The 21,480-nt window shown below is 42.2% G+C and overlaps 1 protein-coding gene across 3 annotated transcripts in view; it reads right to left on the bottom strand.

Moving 5' to 3' along the window:
• mpv17l (MPV17 mitochondrial membrane protein like) overlaps positions 1 to 21,480 on the bottom strand; it is a 109,644-nt gene that overhangs the window by 66,049 nt on the left and 22,115 nt on the right. For 2 of the 3 annotated variants that reach the window (XM_072560145.1, XM_072560146.1), the window contains exon 1: positions 2,500 to 2,682. The exons of the other annotated variant lie outside the window; for it this stretch is intronic. In XM_072560145.1, coding sequence (XP_072416246.1) covers positions 2,500 to 2,605 — 106 coding nt within the window. In that variant the 5' untranslated portion in view covers positions 2,606 to 2,682. Of the gene's footprint in view, positions 1 to 2,499; positions 2,683 to 21,480 lie in introns of those variants that run through there. 3 annotated transcript variants of the gene reach the window in all.

Genomic DNA, 21,480 nt, shown 5'->3' with positions numbered 1-21,480 from the left:
TTCAGGCACCAGCCAACACAGCTAACTTTGTAAAAGGCTGTACAATTTCATTTAGGTTTTGTGAAGATCTCAATGATGGACAGGGAGCTGGAATTCATAGCGTCAAAGAAAGCTACAGACGGAAACAATCATGGCACTTAGTCAAAAAAAAAGCTTGGACATGTTCTTAAAAGGGTCATAACCTGCAGGGTTACATAGTGACAGCTGGAAGTGGAGCAAGGCTGGATTACTCATTATTGATCAGCTCAAATGGCCTCTCTCTGTGCCGTATACTTCCAATGTTTCTGTTTCAAATATCCAGACAGCAAAATGTACATTTTACATCAAAATGTTAAAAGAAAGCAAATTTTTGTCCAAGATGAAACTGCATCAAACCTACAATTCCGTTGAGTGCATTTTCACATTCTGTTCTAAAATGAGACTTGCACAGAATTTTTCATTTGATCCAGATTGATTGCATGAAACAATTGGTCATTATCAGTCACAGCATGCAGCATGATCCAATCCTGCAAACCATTTCAGATAACAGAAATCATTCACTCTTAAAATTACAATTATTTAACAGAAATCAAAAAATGAACAAGAGAGGGACATGTAAACAAAATCATCTCAGGCAAATATACTGCGTTCATACGGCTTTATGCTTAATTCTATCTGAATGGGTTTTTGAGAAAGTTACAGATGGATCTATTGCCGGGTGACATCCAATGTCAGAACTCAACCACAAGTTAAATTATGTGAGCAAAATATAAAGCACACCCGCATTATTTCCCCCTCCAACTCTATTTTGATTTAGTCCCTACCCTCCCCTTCACTGTTTTGATCACAAAGCATTGCCCTTTGATGTGAAGGGCAGTGTTTGTCACTGGCCACTCGGGTGTTTTCCTATCTTCCTGGTGGTGGAAATTGCATAAAGATTCGTGCACTTTGTGTCTTTCACTGTGTCTCACACCTGCACACACAAAAAAAATAAAGCACACCCACTTTTTAAAAAATAAATTAAACTTGCATTATATTCCATTTCATACAAATAAACACAATGCTCCTTTGTGACACAGATATCAAATATTTCACAAAAATCAAAAGAACTGTCGATACTGTAAATCAAACAAAAAAAACAGAAATTACTGGAAAAGCTCAGCAGGTCTGGCAGCATGGAGGGAAATCAGAGTTAACATTTCAGGTTCAGTGACCCTTCCTCAGAACTCAGATGCTGCCAGATCTGCTGAGCTTTTCCAATAATTTCTGTTTTTTTGTTACCAAGTATTTCCTTCTGCTGTATTGTGATTATACTGTTTCGGAGCATGTGGAATCATTGGATCTGGCCATTTTAAATGTGCAATTTTTAGAACACAGAAAATACAGGCCCTTTTATCCTACTCCAAGATTCCATGTGGAATAATTCACTGTTCTACAAATTAAGAGCTATTAGGAATCAACACCAGCTTAAAGTCAAACTCTATTACTGTTCTACCAAGGAGTACAGTAGTTAACAATTGTACATTGTCACTGAACAATAATGTGTGATGTAACTATTGTGCCTGGGTTACACCTAACTCTTCATGGTAGTGGGAGAGTAATAGCTTCTGACACGCTAATAATTGTGAACTCAGGCATGTTTTCCACTTATTCAACACTGCTGCCCGCTTTGGTCATTTTACTTTTTCATAAACCGAAGAGCATACCGGAAATCTATTTCTGCATTCTCAGTATTAGAATGTGTGTGTGTGTGTCATTCCAGTTCCCAACTTTCCATGAACACATTTTGCTCCCTATGAGAAATCAAGATAAATAACCCTGCAACATGAACCCACAGGTTCCTCAGAGGTGCTGACAGCCCTGATGGGTCAGCCCGACATTTTTTTTTATTGTTCTGTACTACCTGTTAAATGCAATCACCACTGTGTTCTTACTCAGCCTTAAAACAACTATCTTAGGGACACTCCCGGCAACTAAAGTCATTGCCACTGGATAGTTCCTGTGTCACAGCAGGCAGTAATTGTTTTTTTTAAATCTCATTATAACTTGAATGTGCGGATACAGCGAACGAAGAGCTGCCACAAGGAATGTTCACATTTTGCCAAGTATCAAGCAGGTGTCGAAAATTTGTTGCAGAAATAATCCATGTAAATAAATACATTATTCTGCATTTTTTAATTACACTACAATAAAACAACTTCAAATCAGCGCTTGGCTGACTAAGAGCAAATCCCTATCATTGCCCATTCCCACGCTGGGCTGTAATGTATCTATTTTTCCCTGCAGTGTAACTCTCTCCTGCAGCCAGCTCTGATCCTGAGGCTGCAGTCAGCCTGGGAAAACCGGGCAGGATGGGAGCCAACGCTGGGAGCAGTGACCAGGCTACGTTCAGTCATCCCAGCCCCCGGCTCTGAGTGTGGTGTTCGAGCACAGCTCCTCTCCCTTTTACAAACAGAAAACAAAACAAACAGCGCTGCCTGTGAGAACGGTGAATGCCAGCTCAGGTCACCAGCTACTTGCCTTTGCCCACAGCTGCTCTGCTCCACTCTGTCTCCTGCACAGCCCCATAGCTCCTCAGTGAGTGCCTGCTATCCAGAGCACTTGGCACTGGACTCTTCAGCTCCATGGCTCGCCTCTGCCTCTCTCTCTCTCTCTCTCTCTCTATCCCTCACTGCTCTCCTCTCACTGGATCCATTGCCAGGATCCACCTCCCTCCTGATGTCAGCTCTGACTAAATGCGCATGCACAGAGATGGCCTGGTAGCTCCCAAACATCAAAAGGAAAGGGGGGAATTTCTCTAGGATCGACCTGGGAGCGTTCAGCAGGAATGGTACATTAGTCTGTTGGACAATACTCTGTGCAGCCAGTGAGAAAACCCACAGGGAGGTTCAAATTGATTGTTTTTTATTTTAATTGCCATTTTATTTTGTATATTTCTCCTTACAAGAAAAAAACAACATTGCAAGCAGGGAGAGAATAGGATTTGAATGTTATCCGATTGGGTATAGAGTCTTTTCACTTTCCAGTTGGCTGCCTAATGGCTGGAGTGTTGGGAGAAGTCATGTGATGAATTCTCCACAAACACATTGAATCTCAGTTGGCAACTCCTGAGAAACCGATTGGCCATAAGCCTTTTTATATTTGTGTCTCCTTGGAGTATTCTGTTGTGTAAGGACCCTGGAATAACCTTGTGATGATGTTACAGAGCTGCTGTTACTGGGCATAAGTAGCACAGTATGGGCATAGAGATGTACAGCAAGGAAACAGACCCTTTGGTCCAACCTATGCATGCTGACCAGATATCCTAAATTAATCTCATCCCATTTGCCAACATTTGGCTCATTTCCCTCCAAACCCTTCCTATTCAGATACCTTTTAAATGTTGCAATTGTACCAGCCTCTACCACTTCCTCTGGCAGCTCATTCCATATACGCATCACCCTCTGCTTAAAGAAAGTTGCCCCTTAGGTCTCTTTTAAATTTTCCATCTCCCCCGCACCCCCCCCCCCCCCCCCACCCTAAACCTATGCCCTCTAGTTCTGGACTACCCAACCCCAGGGAAAAGACCTTGTCTATTTATCCTATCCATGCCTCTCATGATTTTATAAACTTCTATAAGGTCACCCCTCAGCCTCTGATGCTCCAGGGAAAACAGACCCAGCCTATTCAGCCTCTCCCTATAGGTCAAATCCTCCAACCTTAGCAACATCCTCGTAAATCTTTTCTGAACCCTTTCAAGTTTCACAACATCTTTCCGACAGCAGGGAGGCAGGAGTGCATGCTAAGAAGTATATTGAGCAGATGATCAGTATTAGACAGCATGTCTGGACTGGAATAACATCAGTATTGTAACAATAGGATAAGAGCCTGGGTGTATTTCTGATTACCATGTATTGTAATATTCAGTACTGAAATGCAATAAGCATTGTTATTAAGAATCTAAGCCTGGAGAGAGTTCCCACCTTCTCCTCAATCAGTCTGCCTGGAACCCAAACTCATAGATGTGAGTGTAAACCCACACAACAAATGACATTGTTACAAAATCCAAATTCTCTTTAACAATGGAAATATGGATGTGGCAATACTGGTCCTTTTATCAAGGCAACTGCTGTATAGTCGACCAATTCTCGGAATAATGTACCTGAGGGCCAAGCACTCACCATTACTTATTGACAGAAATGCTAAAAACAAGAATAAGACCAAAAGATTTAGGAGCCAAAGTAGACCACTCGGCCCATCAAGCCTGCTCCACTGTTTAAACAGATTGTGACTGATCTGGTAATCTTCGACTCCACTCTCCTGCCTTTTCCTCATAACCTTTGATTCCCTTCCTGATTAAAAATCCGTCCATCTCAGCCTTGAAAATACTTAATGATCCAGCCTCAACAATCCTCTGCAATGAAGAATTCCACAGATTTCTCACCCTTTGAGAGAAGAAATTCCTCCTCATCTCTGTCTTAAATGGGTGACTCCTTACTCTGATATGATGTCTTCTAGTTCTCAACTGCCTCACAAGGGGAAACGATTATATCTACCCTGTCAAGTCCTCGAGGAATTATCTGTGTTCCAGTTAAGTATCCTCTCCTCCTAAACACCAACAAGTACAAACCCAAACTACTCAATATGTCCTCATGAGAAAGCCCCTCCATACTCAGGATCCATCTAGTGAACCTTCTCTGGACTACCTGCAAAATCAATGCATCTTTCCTTAAATCAGGGCACCACAACTATTCATGGCTACAGTCTGACCAGTGCCTTGTACCACTTGTACCATTTTAGCAAGATCTCCATTAGCAATCCTCAATATGTTTTCATTTTGCCAATCATAGTTTCATAGTAATAGAAGCAGGAGTAGGCCATTTGGCCCATTGAGCCTGCTCCACCATTCATTAAGATCAAGGCTGATCTATCCATTGTCTCAGCTCCTTCTACTTGCATTATCCCCATAACCTTTCATTCCCCTACCATGCTAAAACCTATCCAACTGTGTCTTGAATATATTTAATGAAGCTGCCTCTACTGCTTCCTTGGGCAGAGAATTCCATAGATTTCCTACTCTCTGAGAAAAGCAGTTCCTCCTCATCTCTGTCTTAAATCTACTCCCCCTAACCTTGAGGCCATGTCCCCTAGTCCTAGTCTCACCGACCAATGGAATCAACTTGCCTGCCTCTATTTTATCTCTCCCTTTCATAATTTTACATGTTTCTATAAGATCCCCTCTCAATCTTCTAAATTCTAGCGATTACAGTCCCAGGCAGCTCAACCCCTTCTCATAGGGTAACCCCCTCATCTCTGGAATCAACCTGGTGTACCTCCTCTGCACCCCCTCCAAAGCCAGTATATCCTTCCTCACATAAGGAGACCAGAACTGAGCACAATACTCCATGTGCTGCCTCACCAACAATTGCAGCGGAACCTCCCTGCTCTGAAATTCAATCCCTCTAGCAATGAAAGCCAATATTCCGTTAGCCTTCCTGATTACCTGTTGCACCTGCAAATCAACTTTTAGCAATTCATGTAAGATCGCTCCCCAGTCCCTCTGCACAATAACATGCTCCAATCTTTCACCATTTAAATAATACTCTGACCTACTCTTTTTACGTCCAAACTATTTGAATTTATCCCACAGGAGTACCTGACTGAATGAATGACTATTCCACTTCTCATTATTCATAAAATTAATCACTGAATCTGTCAAAGTAGTTAAAACTCTCAAATATCAAACACTGAACCATTATCTTTTCCAGCAGGGACTCCCTCCTAACTTATGTTTGAAAGGTTTTTGACCCAAAGCTATTCTCAGGGCATTGATTTAGGCAGCATTCTTCATGTCCCCTTGGTCTTCATTTCTGAAATAATTAACATGCCACACCAGCCCAAAGAAAAATATATTTTTAATCACATAATTACTTCATTCACTGTGTCAAGGTGGGAGATGTGAAGCTGGCCAGAGGAACATTTGAATATTTAAGTCTTAGAAGGATCAAAAGCGTGGATGAGAATTTCAGCAACAGGCAGGTAATATTACAGAGGTGGAAGAATTCAGAATGAAAATGTTCCAGGGAAAAGCAGCTCAACTTCAGATTAAAGACACCACCAAGGCTACAAGGGGTCTGGTTCAATCTCCGAGAGTTGCCAGGTAGAGGAAAGGAGAAAGTGAGGACTGCAGATGCAGGAGGTCAGAGTCAAAAGGTGAGAGGCTGGAAAACCACAGCAGGTCAGGCAGCATCCGAGGAGCAGAAGAATCAGCGTTTCAGGCATAAGCCCTTTATCAGGAATAGCAGCATAGTTCATTTCCCCTTGTCAGTCTTCATTTCTGAAAGAATCAAAACAGAGTGAAGTAGAGCCAGGTAAAGGGAAGGTGTAGATGAATGAAGAAGGGAGATAGGAATGAGGGCTAAAAGTCAATGTTTAATTGAAAGAAATTCTGATGCATCTGGAAGGTTTAGAGGGGATTTGAAGACACATATTTTCACCCAGAGGGTGGTAAGGTGTACTGCCTGGGAGGGAAAGTTAAAAATCAAACAACACCGGGTTATAGTCCAACAGGTTTATTTGGAAGTACTAGCTTTCAGAGCGCTGCTCTTTCGTCAGGTGGGGCAGGATCAGAGAACACAGAATTTATTAGAGGGGAGGTGAAGCAGGAAACCTCACAACCTTTAAAATGTTACTTGGATGAGCAGCTGAAAGGTCCCAACATTCAAGGCTGTGGGCTGAGTGCAGGAAAGTGTGACTAGTGTAAATCTAAAATAGCTTTTGATGATGCAGACTGAGTGTGGACTGAAGGATCTGAACTGTACTGTATGATTCTGTGATAGTTGTTGGATAACACAAACCCAATGCAAAAGGGAGAAGCAACAGGGGGGCAGTATTTTGGAGGTAATATTCTCACTCGGATAACACAGGGAGGGTGCTGGAGGAGGACAATGGGATCATTGAATTAAAGATAGCAGAGAGGTTGGGAAGGGATAATGACAATATCAGTTCTATGGAGACACGCTGTCTCACAACAGACACTTCAGTCATGAGGGCATCCATGAGAAATTATGAAGCCACTGACAGCTAGAACATACTCTGTTAGTGAGGAGTCTATCACCAGCAACATGGGGCCAGGAAGGAGAGTTGGATGGCCAGTGGTTTAATGGGAATAGGGTCAAAAGAGAATGAGGTGGGTCTAGTGAACAGGATGAAATCAAAGAGGTTCAGGAGTGAATATGGAGGCAGCTGTGGTGTTAGGGTTTGAGCAGCTCAGAGCTGAGGGAGAGTTTAGTCTAAGGAATTTTATTAAAGCTGTAAAGACAGCCAAACAAATGGCTTCAATCTTCACAAATGAATTCCTTGCACTTGTTGTTGGAGGGTGAATAGGGCAAGGGAGAGAATTTAACAAGGTGGCTATCAATAGAGAAAGAATCCACAATGCTTGAATCTTGTACTCTTTGTATCCCAATGGCAGAGGAGAGCAAGGAGCTCATAGAGTTTAAATAGATCTGGCAATGAACATCTAGACAGGTTATGCACCATCAAACAATAAAAGCAATGGATTCATGTATTGAAAAGGATGTGCATACAACAAGGTGTGACTGAAAACACAGCCTGCTTCAGGAGCATTTGGAAAATGCACCATGCCATACAATTTTTTACCCCCATCCTTGGGGGTTGCCTACCAATTATAGTCCTCCAAAGATTGATTAACCTGTGCCAGTGCAGAGCATTTCTTGGGTAGATGTAAACCCTAATACATGTCTGATTTCCAGTCGAGATCATCATATTCAAAGCTCTGAGCAGGCAATACTAAAAGTTAAACTCAAGACAGTGAGTCAGTTCCATAACATAAAATATTTGTTCCAAAGTAGATCACATATTGAAAAACAGTCTGTTTAACAGACTGAGGGCTTTTGCCCGAAACGTTGATTTCGAAGCTACTTGGATGCTGCCTGAACTGCTGTGCTCTTCCGCACCACTAATCCTGATACCTATGTTATTATAGTCACAGCCGATGTTTCTAGTGGACAAGTCAGATTGCAGAATGAAACTGGCTTGATAGATCACAGTTTGTTTTCCTTTAATTTAAGGTGGCAGCCTTTTACTGAAATATGAACATGCAAGACTGCAGATTCGGTTTCAACAATAAAACAGACGTTTATTGCGCCAAAGCAAATAACAATAAAATAAACCAAACCAACTTGGGTGGCTCGGTGGTTAGCACTGTTGCCTCATAGCATCGGGGATCTGGCTCAATTCCTGCCTCGGGCGACTGTCTGTGTGGAGTTTGTATACTCTCCCTGTGTCCGTGTAGGTTCCCTCCGGGTGCTCCTGTTTCCTCCCACAGTCCGAAGATATGAAGCTTGGGTAGATTGGCCATGAGAAATTGCCCATAGTGTTCAGGGATGTGCAGGCTTGGTCGATTAGCCATGGGAAACACAGGGGGTGGTCTGGCTGGGATGCTCACCAGAGTGTTAGTATGTGGTCTTGATGGGCTGAATGGCCTGCTTCCACACTGTGGGGCTTCTATCATTCTAAATATAACACAGTTTGAAACACATGGTAAAACAGAATTCCACCCACTCACCATTGCCATCACTTTAAAGTTGCTCAAAATCTAGACAAATATACCTTCCTTGTCCAATCTGTAAGTTTGACTTTAACTATTCCTCTCAGTTCCATCCTGCAAGATGCAAAGTCTTTTCTTCATATAGCTGACAGTTTAGACTTTGTTTGAATGATGTGTCTCCTAGTTGAACAGCTGCCAGTGTATGGAAGGTGTGCTACGTGAGTGTGAGTTGTGCAGCATTTGTAAGTGTGTGTGAGTGTATTATCCACAAATATAAGGCATACAGTCCTGTTGATGGTGGTTGTTGATGAGTCAAGTTCACCAATACTCCTGAGACAGCACCTTTCAAACCTTTGATCACTTCCATCTAGAAGGACAAGGGCAGTAGATACATGGGAACACCACCCCCTGCAAGTTCCCCTCCAAGCCACTCACCATCCTGACCTGGAAATATATCGCTGTTCGTTCAGTATCGCTGGGTCAAAATACTAAGGGCAATGTGGGTCTCACCTATAGCACATGGACTGCAGTAGTTCATGAAGGCAGCTCACCCCCACCTTCTCAAGTATACGAGGATTGTGCAATAACTGTTGGGCCAGCCAGGGATGCCCACATCCCAAGGTTCACTGAGCAGTTTTGTGAAGTTTGTGTTGCAGTTGGTGGGATATGGCATTTGAAGAGATAATACTGACCAACTGGATGTAACCAGTCATCTCAATTGACACAGTTCACATGAATCTCTGTAATGTCTGCTTTGATTTCCACCTATTACAGTAATGTGTTTGGAAATCATCCTGTAAATAGAGGAAATTTTCTTTCCGGATCTTCTCCTAGTTGAAGAGAGACAAGCTGGAGTTGAGTACAAATCTCATAGAATCGTGACAAAGGCTTGAGGGGCCAAATGGCCTCCTCCTGTTCCTATCCCATCAACAATATGATGATGATGATGATGATGATGAAGGGTTCAAAGCATTTTTATGAATTTTGAGCTTCAGGACGTAACATTTGAAATAGCGATTTGGAATAATCACAGATAGGAATTCTGGATTGGCTCAATTCAAAGCTAGATTCAAATGCCAACCATCTGGCATTCTGCAGGGTTGTAACTCCTTTGAGAAAGTGGTCACTTCCCTCACAGATAAATATTAACAAAGTGAAGAATTGTGATTATTCTATCCTGTTTGGAAGAACACAACACAGTGAACTGAAGGCCAGTATTATTTTCTTCCATTCTAACAAGAACATGAAGAGGAACTGAAATTGTACTTACACAATCACATCTTTCTTCAGGCAAAAAACAAAGGAAGCTCAGTTACCACAGATCATTCCTCGAGATTGGTTTGCAATACCCTGTGAAGAACTAAACCCGAAAAGTAAGAAGCCTTATCATCATATTGTGTTTTACGCAGCTCTATTTAAAAATGAAATTTTAAAAATCCACATGTCTATGGCAATGCATTGAAGTTTGAAGTTTCCATTTAACTAATCTTCAATGAGCTGCCCCCAGCAAACATAAAAATATTAAATACAGAATTACATCAATAATTATTGCTGTGTCCAGACTGTTATAACTCAGATATAGAATAATACCTACTGGCTTATGGATGATATTATCTTCTCACATCCAATGGCATATAAGGCAGTTAAAGAATACACTTATGTATGTTTCCATAGCTAGATTTTCCAACTTGAACCTTATGTGGGGTACCACTGGATATTAACTACAGTTGACCAGAAGTCTGGCCCACTTTAACCATCTGCTGTGGTTACAGGCTGAAATAGTTACAGGCTGATAGTTAGTCTGCTACAGCACATTACAGATGTTCCTCCTGTGGTCTCCTAGACCAGAGGTGGGATTTGAACCTGGAGTTTCTGGCTCAGAACTAAGGGTGCTGCCTTCTGTGTCACAGGCTCCCTGGGGAACACATCACCAACATGGTAATGGAAATTTCTGCGTGTGCAAAGCAGTGTACAATCTGAGGAAATTAGACCTACAAGCTATGAAATAAGTCAATAAGGAAGTATAATAAGAGAAGAAAAGTTATTTAAATTTTCCATGCAAATAAAAACACAGTGCAGGAGCTAAATGAGTAATGAGATTTTATGAGCGTACAATATGTCAGTGACTAATTGCCACTACTACTAAATAAAGACACGCAGAGCAAATTAATAACTAATCCATAATTATAATAATTCTACATATGGTAGAAGGACTGCATTAGTAAAATAAATCACAAAAATAGATAAATCACAAACTCCTTATCAAAACAAATGGTCAACATACAGAAGTTAAAAGTGACACAACACTGGGTTATAGTCGCACAGGTTTATTTGGAAGTACAAGCTACTCCTTCGTCGAGTAGCTAGTCAGGGAACTAACAACCTGATGAAAGAGCAGTGCTCCAAAAGCTTGTACTTCCAAATAAACCTGTTTGATTATAACCTGGTACTGTGTGATTTTTAACTTTGTCCACCCCAGTTCAACACCAGCACCTCCACATTGTACAGAAGAATACTTCCAGTTTCTGGCACCATCATAGCACTATTTCCACTTCTGGTTCAGTCAGTTCCAATACAATATGGATAGCACAATACTATCTTGAAGACATTCAAGAATATTGGCAACAGATAGACCAATACAAAACAGTGCAGAAATCTAAAAGTTCTCTCTGTAACTTTACACTTCTCCAGAATTCAAGGGCCCAGCCATAGAGGGCAGCCATAATAAGTAATTGAATGGACAATCAATTTCAATCTTACTGGAACAAAAACAGAAATTTCTGGAAAACTCAGCAGGTCGGGCAGCACGTGTAGAGAGCTAACAGAGTTATCGTTTCTAGTCCAGTGTCCCTTCTTCAAACCTGCTGAGATTTTCCAGCAATTTCTGTCTTTGTTTCTGATTTCCAGCATTTACAGTTCTTTCAGGTTTTTAGTTTCATTTCATTGTAAAAGCACTGTAAAAGGTCACAGCTTGTTGAATGAGGTTTAATTGGGTTAGTAACTGTGTGCTAATTTCATCTTTATTGGTAAACACCTTCTCCATGCCTGGAAAACTAATTTCATTCTTGTGCAAAATTAAATTTCTCCATAATTGGCACGCAATATTTTTAAAATGTGTGCTGTCTCTTAAAGTTTATCTTTGTTTAATATTCTGTCTTAATCCTATCAAAGTCATTTAATCTGTAACCTGGAAATTTAAAGATGGAGTGTTTCACTGCTTTTAACATCTGCTTTGTTATATAAGGCTTTTTAAAGAATGATTGTCTGCTTAGGGTTTATGCCTGAAACATCGATTCTCCTGCTCCTCGGATGCTGTCTGACTGGCTGTGCTTTTCCAGCGCCACACTCTTCGATTCTGCTTACCCTATTAGCTGACCTTACTGCGGCTGCATGTTTTGATGTATCTTAGACTTGGATCAAGTTTAAAATACCATCTGAAAATGAAACAAACCACAACACACACAGGTCATGAGTTCATTTTTGACAGCTCTCTTCAAAATGCTCCATTGTTGACCGTAGATGGGTGATAAATTATCTCAGGAGGTTTGAATGTGTTTGGAAGAAGAGTCATATTGAACTCAAAACGTTAACTGTGTCTCTCCCCATACAGTTTCTGGAATCTGCATTATTTTGCTTTTATTACAGGAATGTTTTTTTGATGCATTTAATGGATTTGGCTGACCCTGGTTGGCCAGCATTTATTACCAATCTCTAAATTACCCTTTAGAGGGCAACAGTGAGCTGCCTTTTTTTTCATTCACTCACAGGATAAGAGCGTCTGGCTAGGCCACCATTTATTGTCCACCCCTAAGTGCCATAGAGTAGTTAAGAGTCAACCCCATTGTTGTGGGTCTGGAGGTACATGTAGGCCAGCCGAGGTAAGGATGGCAGTTTCCTCCCCTGAAGGACATTAGTGAACCAGATGGGTTTTTCCTGCTAAACAACAATGGATTCATGGTCATCATTAGACTCTTAATTCCTGATATTTATTGAATTCAAAATACACCATGTGCTGTGGTGGGATTTGAGCATAGGTCTCTGAAACATTATCTGGGTCATCAGTGCTAATACCACTAGGCCATCGCTTCTCTTCCTTATTGTTATTATTAATAGCAACTTATTTTCCAATCAACCTGTCCAGAGATGTTATTACACACCTCTAGAACAGGTGGGACTCAAACCTGAGCCTCCCAGTTCATGGGTAGGGACACTACCACTACACCATAAGAGGGCCAGTAATTGATGTTGCAGTCCATATGGCGCAGGCTCAAATGTTTTGGGCTACCGATGAGCATGGTATTTTTTAACCCCGTGTCGGGGTTATTTCCATACAGTCTGAGTAGGAATGTTTTAAAGTTCTGAAATCCCTTCAGTTCTAAAGAAGAGTTGTATTGAGCACAAACCATTAACTTTGTTTCTCTCTCTACATAGTTGCTGCCAGACCTGCTGCATTTCTCCAGCATTCTGTGTTTGCTTCAGATTTCCATGATCTGCAGTATTTTGCTTTTATTTTAATGAGCTTTCAATTAGCGACGGACAGCCCCTCACTGTTAAGTTATTAGATTCAGAAAGGGGCAACTAGGAATGGACAATGATACCCAATGAATGCACTAAAAAAACAACGACCTGGATGCATTGGAGAAAGAATGGAATTTTACTGAAACGGGTCTTAAATTATTTTTATCGGCTTTCACATCTCCCCAGTCACCTGATCAACACTGCGCTCAATATAAGATTTCTAATGTTAAAAGTGCATTAGAAAATTACACAATTCATAACAAATTATTTAACTTGAGCATCTAATATTTTTTTTTCTGTGTTTGAAATTTCTTCAAACATGTTTCCCTCCGACACCAGGAGGAAGGATGTAGTTGTATTGCAAGCAGTTCACAGGAGGTTCGCTAGATTGATTCCGGAATTGAGGGATTTGTCTTATTAAGAGAGATTGAGCAGTACAATCTTTGGAGTTGAGAGGATTGGGAGGAGATCTAACTGAGGTATATAAGATGCTAAAAGGGATTGACAAAGTAGATGTTGAGGGGATGTTTCCACACGAAAGAGACTGAGTGTTGAGCAACGTGGTATCAGGACATTAATCACTCCATCAGTGTCAGCAAACTGAAGAAGCTGGTCATTGGCTTCAGGAGGTGGAGTGGAGGCCACGCCCCTGTCTGTATCAGGGGCTGAGGGGGAGATGGTCGAGAACGTCAAGTTCCTGGCAGTGACGATCACCAACAATCTGTCCTGGGCCAGCCACGCTGACACCATGGTCAAGATAACACAGCAATGTCTCTACTTCCTCAGGAGGCTAAGGAAATTCAGCATGTCTATAAAGACGGTCACAAATTTTTATTGAAAGCGTCTTGTCTGGATGCATCATCACACGTAATTTGGCAATTGCTCTTCCCAAGACCACAAGAAACTACAGAGCCCGGTGAACACAGCCTCAGTCCATCACACACACCAGCCTTCCATCCACTGGCTCCATCTACACTTGCCACTTCCTCGGGAAAGCAGCCACCTGGGTTTTACTCTCATCCACCCTCTTCCATCGGGTAGAAGATATAAAGGTTTCTCTACATGTACGTACAGATTTAATCACAGTTTCTTCCCCGCTGTTATCAGACATTTGAATGGATCGCTTTAACATTTATGTTGATTTCTCTCTGCACCTTCTCTGTGGCTGTCACACTATTTCCTGTACTCTGTTCTATTACCCTGATGCACTTTGTATGGAGCAAACTGCCTGTAAAGCACATAAGGCAACACTTATCACTGTACCTCAATAGACCTGATAGTAATAAATCAATTCAAATCAAATCCTCATGTGGAGCAATCTAGAATGAGAGGTCATAGCTTTAGGATAAGGGGCAGCAGATTAAAACAGAGATGGGGAGGAATTACGTCTCACAAAGAGATGTGAATCTGTGGAATTCATTCCTCCAGAGTTGATGGAGGCTGGGGCACAGAATAAATTTAAGGGGGAGATGGACAGATTTTTAATGAGTACTGGGTTAAAGTGTCATGGAGAGCAGACAGGAAAGTGGTGTTGAGACCAAGATGGCATGAGGCATGATGGTATTAAATGGCAGAGCAGTTTCGAGGGGCTGAATGGCCTCCTCTTGCTCCTAACTCCTATGCTCTTACATTTGAGTTTTTGCAGGTTAATTGTCAATTGACAGAAAACATTACATCCTGTTGCACATGTTAGTTGTTAGCATGCATTAGCCTTATTCTGTATTTGCATTCTGAAGGCTGAATTCCCAGAATTCAGATTGATGCTGTCTTCCTCCTGAATCGAACAAACAATACCATTTCCTGGATCAGTTGGGCTCACAGTTGTGGGATTTGTCTTTCTTGGATCTCTTGAAAGGGGGGGGGGGGGGTGTTATAAATCAAGTGCCAAGGTGTCTGCTCCATAGAAAGCAGAGTCAATAGCTCTTTTTAAAAAAAAGACAAAAAAAGCATGAGTGGGTGGAGTCAGGTTCACACAGTCCCAGGTTTTAGCTTTGCTTTCAGTTGTTGAGGTTGAGCTTTTGGAGTTGAAGGTGTTAGATACAGCTCTCTCTCTCTGCTGCTGCAGCGTAGGCTTAAGTTCTCTATCTGCTGCTAGATTCCTTCTGTTGGTGTCCCTTCTCCTGGACTGGAGGAGATAGCAAGTGAGGAAATCTGTTTTGCTGAATTTGCCTTTGCCAAGGGTGTGTTTATGGGATGCTACTATATTAGAACAGTTGATGCTTAGTAGTTAAAACATGTATCAACACAGAAACATAGAAGATAAGCGGAAGGGGAGGCCATTCAGCCCTTCGAGCCTGCTCTGCCATTCATCACGATCATGGCTGATTGTCCAACTCAGTAGTCCAATCCTGCTTTCTCCCCATAACCTTTGATCCCATTTGCCCCATGTGCTATATCTAGCTGCCACTTGAACACAATCAATGTTTTGGCATTAACTCCTTCCTGTGGTAATGAATTCCACAGGCTCCCCACTCTTTGGGTGAAGAAATGTCTCCTCATCTCCGTCCTAAATGGCTCACCCTGAATCCTCAGACTGTGACCCCTGGTCCTGGATATATCCACCATCAGGAACATCCTCCCTGCATCTACCCTGTCTGGTCCTGTTAGAATTGTATAAGTCTCTATGAAATCCCTCCTCACTCGTCTGAATTCCAGTGAACACAATCCTAACCTAGTCAATCTCTCCTCAGATGTCAGTCCCGCCATTTCCAGAATCAGCGTGGTAAACTTTCGTTGCACACCCCCAAGAGCAAGAGCATCCTCCCTCGAAAAGGAGACCAAAACCGCACACAATATTCTAGGTGTGGTCTCACCAAGGCCCTGTATAACTGCAACAGTACATCCCTGCTCCTGAACTCAAAACCCCCCGCAATGAAAGCCAACAAACCATTTGCCTTCTTTAACGCCTGCTGCACCCGCATGCCTACCTTCAGCAACTGATGCACAAGGACACCCAGGTCCCCCTGCACACTCCCCTCTCCCAGTTTACAGCCATTCAGGTAGTAATCTGCCTTCTTGTTTTTGCTTCCAAAGTGAATAACCTCACATTTATCTGAATTATACTGCATCTGCCATTGATGAGCCTACTCACCCAACCTGTTCAGATCATACTGAAAGATCTCTCATCCTCATCACAGTTCATCATCCTATCCAACTTGGTATCATCTGCAAACCTTGAGATGTTACATTTTGTTCCCTCATCTAAATCATTAAGATAAATTGTGAATAGCCACGGTCCCAGCACTGATCCCTGTGACCCCCCCCCACGAGTTACTGCCTGCCAATTTGAAAAGGACTCATTAATTCCTAATCTTTGTTTCCCCTCCATCAACCAGTTTTCTATCCATCTCAATACACTTCCCCCAATCCCATGTACTTTAATCTTGCACAATTATCCCTTATGTGGTACTGTGTCAAACACTTTCTGAAAGTCCAAATATACCACATTGACTGGCTCCCTTGTCTACTAGTTACATCTTTATAGAACTCCAACAGATTTGTCGAGCACATTCTCTTCATAAATCCGTGCTGAATCTGTCAGATCCTGCCACTGATTTCTATATACTCCACTATAAAATCTTTAATACTGAATTCGAGAATTTTCCCCACTACCAACGTGAGGCTTACTGGTCCATATTTCCCTAATTCTCTCTACCTCCCTTTTGAATATTGGAGTGATATTAGCTACCCTCCAATCTGCAGGGATTCTTCCATTGTCTATAGAATCCTGGAAGATGACCACCAATGCATCCACTATTTCTAGAGCCACTTCCTTAAGCATTCTGGGATGTAGATTATTAGGCCCTGGGGATTTATCCACCTTCAATCCCCTCAATTTTTACAGCGAATGTTAATTTGTTAAGTATTTTGATAGACTTAAAGTTATGTCAATTTTTCTCTTTGTTTTTATATTAACTGTGATGTAAAACTATTAAGGTGTAAGAATATTAAGATGTCAGAATATTAAGGTGTAAGATTATTAAGGTGTAAGAATAAAGTGTATTTTGCCTAAAGCCTAGTAGTTTGACCATTCAAATCGCATCTTTAAATTGGTAGAGGTTAGGGTTTGTGCTATCTCCTTGAGATGTTTGAGGGGGTTTGGTCTGGTCCATAACACAGCCCAAGAGCATGTTTTATTTAATGATTGACAACAACACTAACAAATCACAGAGGGAACCAAGGCTGTGGGCCAAGTGCTAGAAAATAGAATTAGAATAGCTAAGTCGTTATTTTTGACTGTCACAGATTCAAAGGGCCTTTTTCTGTGCTGTGGACCCCTATGAATCTATGACTAGCTGATTATAAAATCCCTTCTCCCCTACATTGGTATCTGTCTCCTCGCTCCCAGTCCCTATGGCAACACTCTCCCCTAAGGTAAAATTCAAGGACTGACTGCAGATGCTGGAAACCAGATTTTGAATTAGTATTGCTGGAAGAGCACAGCAGTTCAGGCAGCACCCGAGTAGCAGCTCCTCGGATGCTGCCTGAACTGCTGTGCTCTTCCAGCACCACTAATCCAAAAACACTCTCCCCTAACAAGAGTATAGCTTCTGACTCAATGTAAATGATGCCGGAAATATTCTCCAATAATTTAAATATCTGCGTAGATGAGTGTTGTGGTGTCACAGGAAAATAAAATCAAGAAATAAATATATAGCTGACTACCCTGAGGCAGGAAGAGTATATTATTTTTACAAGGCAAATAGACGAAGAAAAAAAAAGCAAAATTTTTTTAATGTTAAGTAGGTTGTAGAAAGTGGTAGATTAATAGTATATCGAAAACATTTCTGTTTCCAGTCACTGGGTGACGATAACTGTATGAAAATTACAATCTCTGTTTAGTGATTTTTTCAGAATTCTGCACTTCATTTCTGTCTTACAAGCCCTGAAAATCCAAAAATGACACGAGATTGGACTCCACTATAAGAGGGTCGAACTGAGAGGGAGAGAAAGTGACGACTGCAGATGCTGGAGATCAGAGTCGAAAGGTGTGGTGCTGGAAAAGTGCAGCAGGTCAGGCAGCATCCGAGGAGCAGGAGAATCGACATTTTGGGCATAAGCCCTTCATCAGCAATGTGGGGGAGCATGGAAAGGGGCTGAGAGATAAATAGGGGGTGGGGCTGGGGCAGGGGGGCAAGTAGCTAGGAATGCGATAAGTAGATGAAGGTGGAGGTGATAGTGATAGGTCAGAGGGGAGGGTGGAGCGGATGGGTGGAAAGAAGATGGACAGATAGGACAGGTCAAGAGGTCGGTGCTGAGTTGGAGGGTTGGATCTGGGAGGAGGGAAGACTTGGAAACTGGTGAAATTGATGTTGATGCCGTGTGGTTGGAGGGTCCCAAGGTGGAAGATGAGGCGTTTTTCCTCCAGGTGACGGATGGCTAGGATTTGGCAGTGGAGGAAGCCCAGGACTTGCATGTCCTTGATGAAGTGAGAGGAGAAGTTGAAGTGGTCAGCCACAGGGTGGTGGGGCTGGTTAGTTCGTGTGTCCCAGCGATGTTTTCTGAAACGATCTGTGAGTTGGCGTTCTGTCTCCTCAACATAGTGGAGAACACATAGAGAGCATTGCACACAGTAAATGGGGTGGGTGGATGTGCAGGAAAATCTCTGTGGGATGTGGAACGATCCTTTGGGGCCTTGGATGGAAGTGAGGGGGGAGATGTGGGTGAAGGTTTTACACCTCTTGCAACGCCTGGGGGAGGTGTGGGAGTGGAGAGTGGGTTGGTGGGGGGTGAGGACCTAATGAGGGAGTCGCGGAGGGAGTGGTCTCTGCAGAATGCTGATAAGGATGGGAAGGGAAATATACCTCTGGTGGTAGGGTCTGACTGTAGATGGTGGAAATGGCAGAGGATAATGCACTGCATAACTGAGATGGTACAAGTAATTGTGGGGATAACAAGGCTTCATGAAGATAAATTATAGTCACAGATTATAGTAACATGCAACCTTCACTCTTTCAAGGGAACAGCAACATGATTTACTGAACAGTACCATATCCAGAGAATGGTAGAGGAGGACATTTTCCTTGCGGCCTTCCCAGGCTCCAGTCCCATGTGATATGACTTCATAAGGGCTATAGCTCCTTCTGGCCATGCTCAGTACCTATACACAGTGTGAAAGTATAATTCACTTTACTCTACAGCAATAACACTTGTGTTGCATTCTTGTGGACAGTGGTATTGTCCCTACCTCTGGGCCAGGAGGCCTGAGTTCAAACCATGACTGCTCCAGAGTTGTGTAATAACCATTTGGACCAGTGAACATGTCTCGTAACAAAGGTTATGTGTTCTGGTATGGTATCTAGCATCAACTTTAACAGTACTGATATGTTTGTAGGGCAAAAGAAAATCCTGATTGATCCAAACAATAGGGCTAGTTCAACTATCCCATCAACCAATGATTATTTTCAGTTGTGTTTAAACACCACTAAATTGCCTGACCAAATTACTCAATTTTTCAGGCTCAGTAAACTGATGTTAGCAACTGATGGGAAATAAGTGCATGCGATTCCTGTTTAATTCCCAGTACAGAAACCTGGGTGACATGATGGCTCAGTGGTCAGTACTGCTGCCTCACAGCACCAGAGACTTGGGTTTGATTCCAGACTCGAGTGACTATCTGTGTGGAGGTTGTACATTCTTCCCATATCTGTGTGGGGTTTTTTCCGGGTTCTTCCCACAGTCCAAAGATGTGCTAGTTAGGGTGGATTGGCCAAGCTAAATTACCCATAGTGTCCAGGGATATGTGGGCTGGGTGGGTTAACCATGGGAAATGCTGGGTTGGGTCTGGGTGAAATGCTCTTCAGAGGGTCAGTGTGGGCCAAATGACCTGTCCTCACACTGTAAGGATTATATGATTCCACATTGCTTTGCCTCTGTTACCAAGAGGCTGTTTTCAAACAAGGAGTTAAACCAATCAACCTGAGTTCTCAACATGATGTATTCATCCCATTCCTGTATTAACTAATATGTGGAATAAGCATTCCAATGTGAAACGAACTGAGCGCATGTTCTTTCACTGGGAAAGTTCAGATTTTGTCCATTTTTGGTATCAGTGTCTCTTCTTTCTATCCAATTAAGGGAAACTGTCCTCGATGAAAGGAACTGTCTTAGCTAAAACAGTTTAATCGCCTCTTTATCCTTCGAATCAGCATTTTGCTGCAGCTAAGAACAAATTAAATAAGGTCACTCTTCACACCCACTCCAGCTAAGAACAAGATTCAGACTTTGGAATCTGAGACTTGGTTATTATCTCTGCATGTTGAAAAAAAACGACAGAGAAAAAGACCACCCAAGATTTATAACTTTGAATGTGTATTTTACAAACTTTACGAGAATAGGGAATGGTTAAAAATCTGATTGCACTTGTTGGATTTTCTATCATTCTCTTAAAGGCACTGACTTCAGCTGGGCAGGATTCACAGGCTCAGGCAGCCCTCCAGCGGTATATCCAAGTGGCCTCATTTGTAAAGCTGGATGGTGAAATTAAATAGGCTAGTCGACTGTGGGGGCATCACAGCCACAGTTAGTTCTTAATTGCTTATACATGCAGGCTTTCAAGTAGAAGACTGTGCACATCAATTCGGGAGAGAGTAGGCCACGGTTTTGTATCCACTTTTCAATGTGCTACTTTGACAGTTTCATAGTAATAGAAGCAGGAGTAGGCCATTTGGCCCAGCGAGCCTGCTCTGCTATTCATTAAGATCATGGCTAATCTATCCATCATCTCAGCTCCTCCTACCTGCATTATCCCCATAACCTTTCATTCCCCTACCATGCACAAACCCATCCAACTGTGTCTCAGATATATTTAATGAAGCTGCCTCTACTGCTTCCTTGGGCAGAGAATTCCATAGATTCACTACTCTCTGGGAAAAGCAGTTCCTTCTCATCTCTGTCCTAAATCCACTCGCCTTAATTGTGAGGCCATGTCCCCTAGTCCTAGTCTCACCCAACAGTGGAAACAACTTGCCTGCCTCTATCTTATTTCTCCCTTTCATAATTTTATATGTTTCTATAAGATCCCCTCTTAATCTTCTAAATTCTAGCGATTACAGTCCCAGGATGCTCAGCCTGTCCTCATAGGGTAACCCCCACATCTCCAGAAGCAACCTGGTGACCCTTCTCTGCACCCCCTCCAAAGCCAGTATATCCTTCCTCACATAAGGAGACCAGAACTGAGCACAATACCTTTGTTAGGTGATTAGTTGCTGGAACGCAGAGATTTGCTAATATGATAAAGAGGACAAACCTTTTAATTATGTTGAGAAACTGAAGAATCCTGTGTTTTCTTTTCATTGGAACAAGGAAAGGTCAGAGGAGATCTTGTGGAGATTGTCACAATCACCAGGGATGGTTTAGCTGAGGGGAAAGAGAATTTCCAGGGGGAGTGAGTGTATGATTTACTGAGAATTGAGATCAAGTATCTCCACCGA

The sequence above is a fragment of the Chiloscyllium punctatum genome, chromosome 40, assembly GCF_047496795.1.
Source record: "Chiloscyllium punctatum isolate Juve2018m chromosome 40, sChiPun1.3, whole genome shotgun sequence".
In the NCBI taxonomy this organism is placed as follows: domain Eukaryota; kingdom Metazoa; phylum Chordata; class Chondrichthyes; order Orectolobiformes; family Hemiscylliidae; genus Chiloscyllium; species Chiloscyllium punctatum.
The sequence above is the reverse complement of the archived record's forward strand: the minus strand, read 5'-3'. Positions and strand labels throughout refer to the sequence as shown.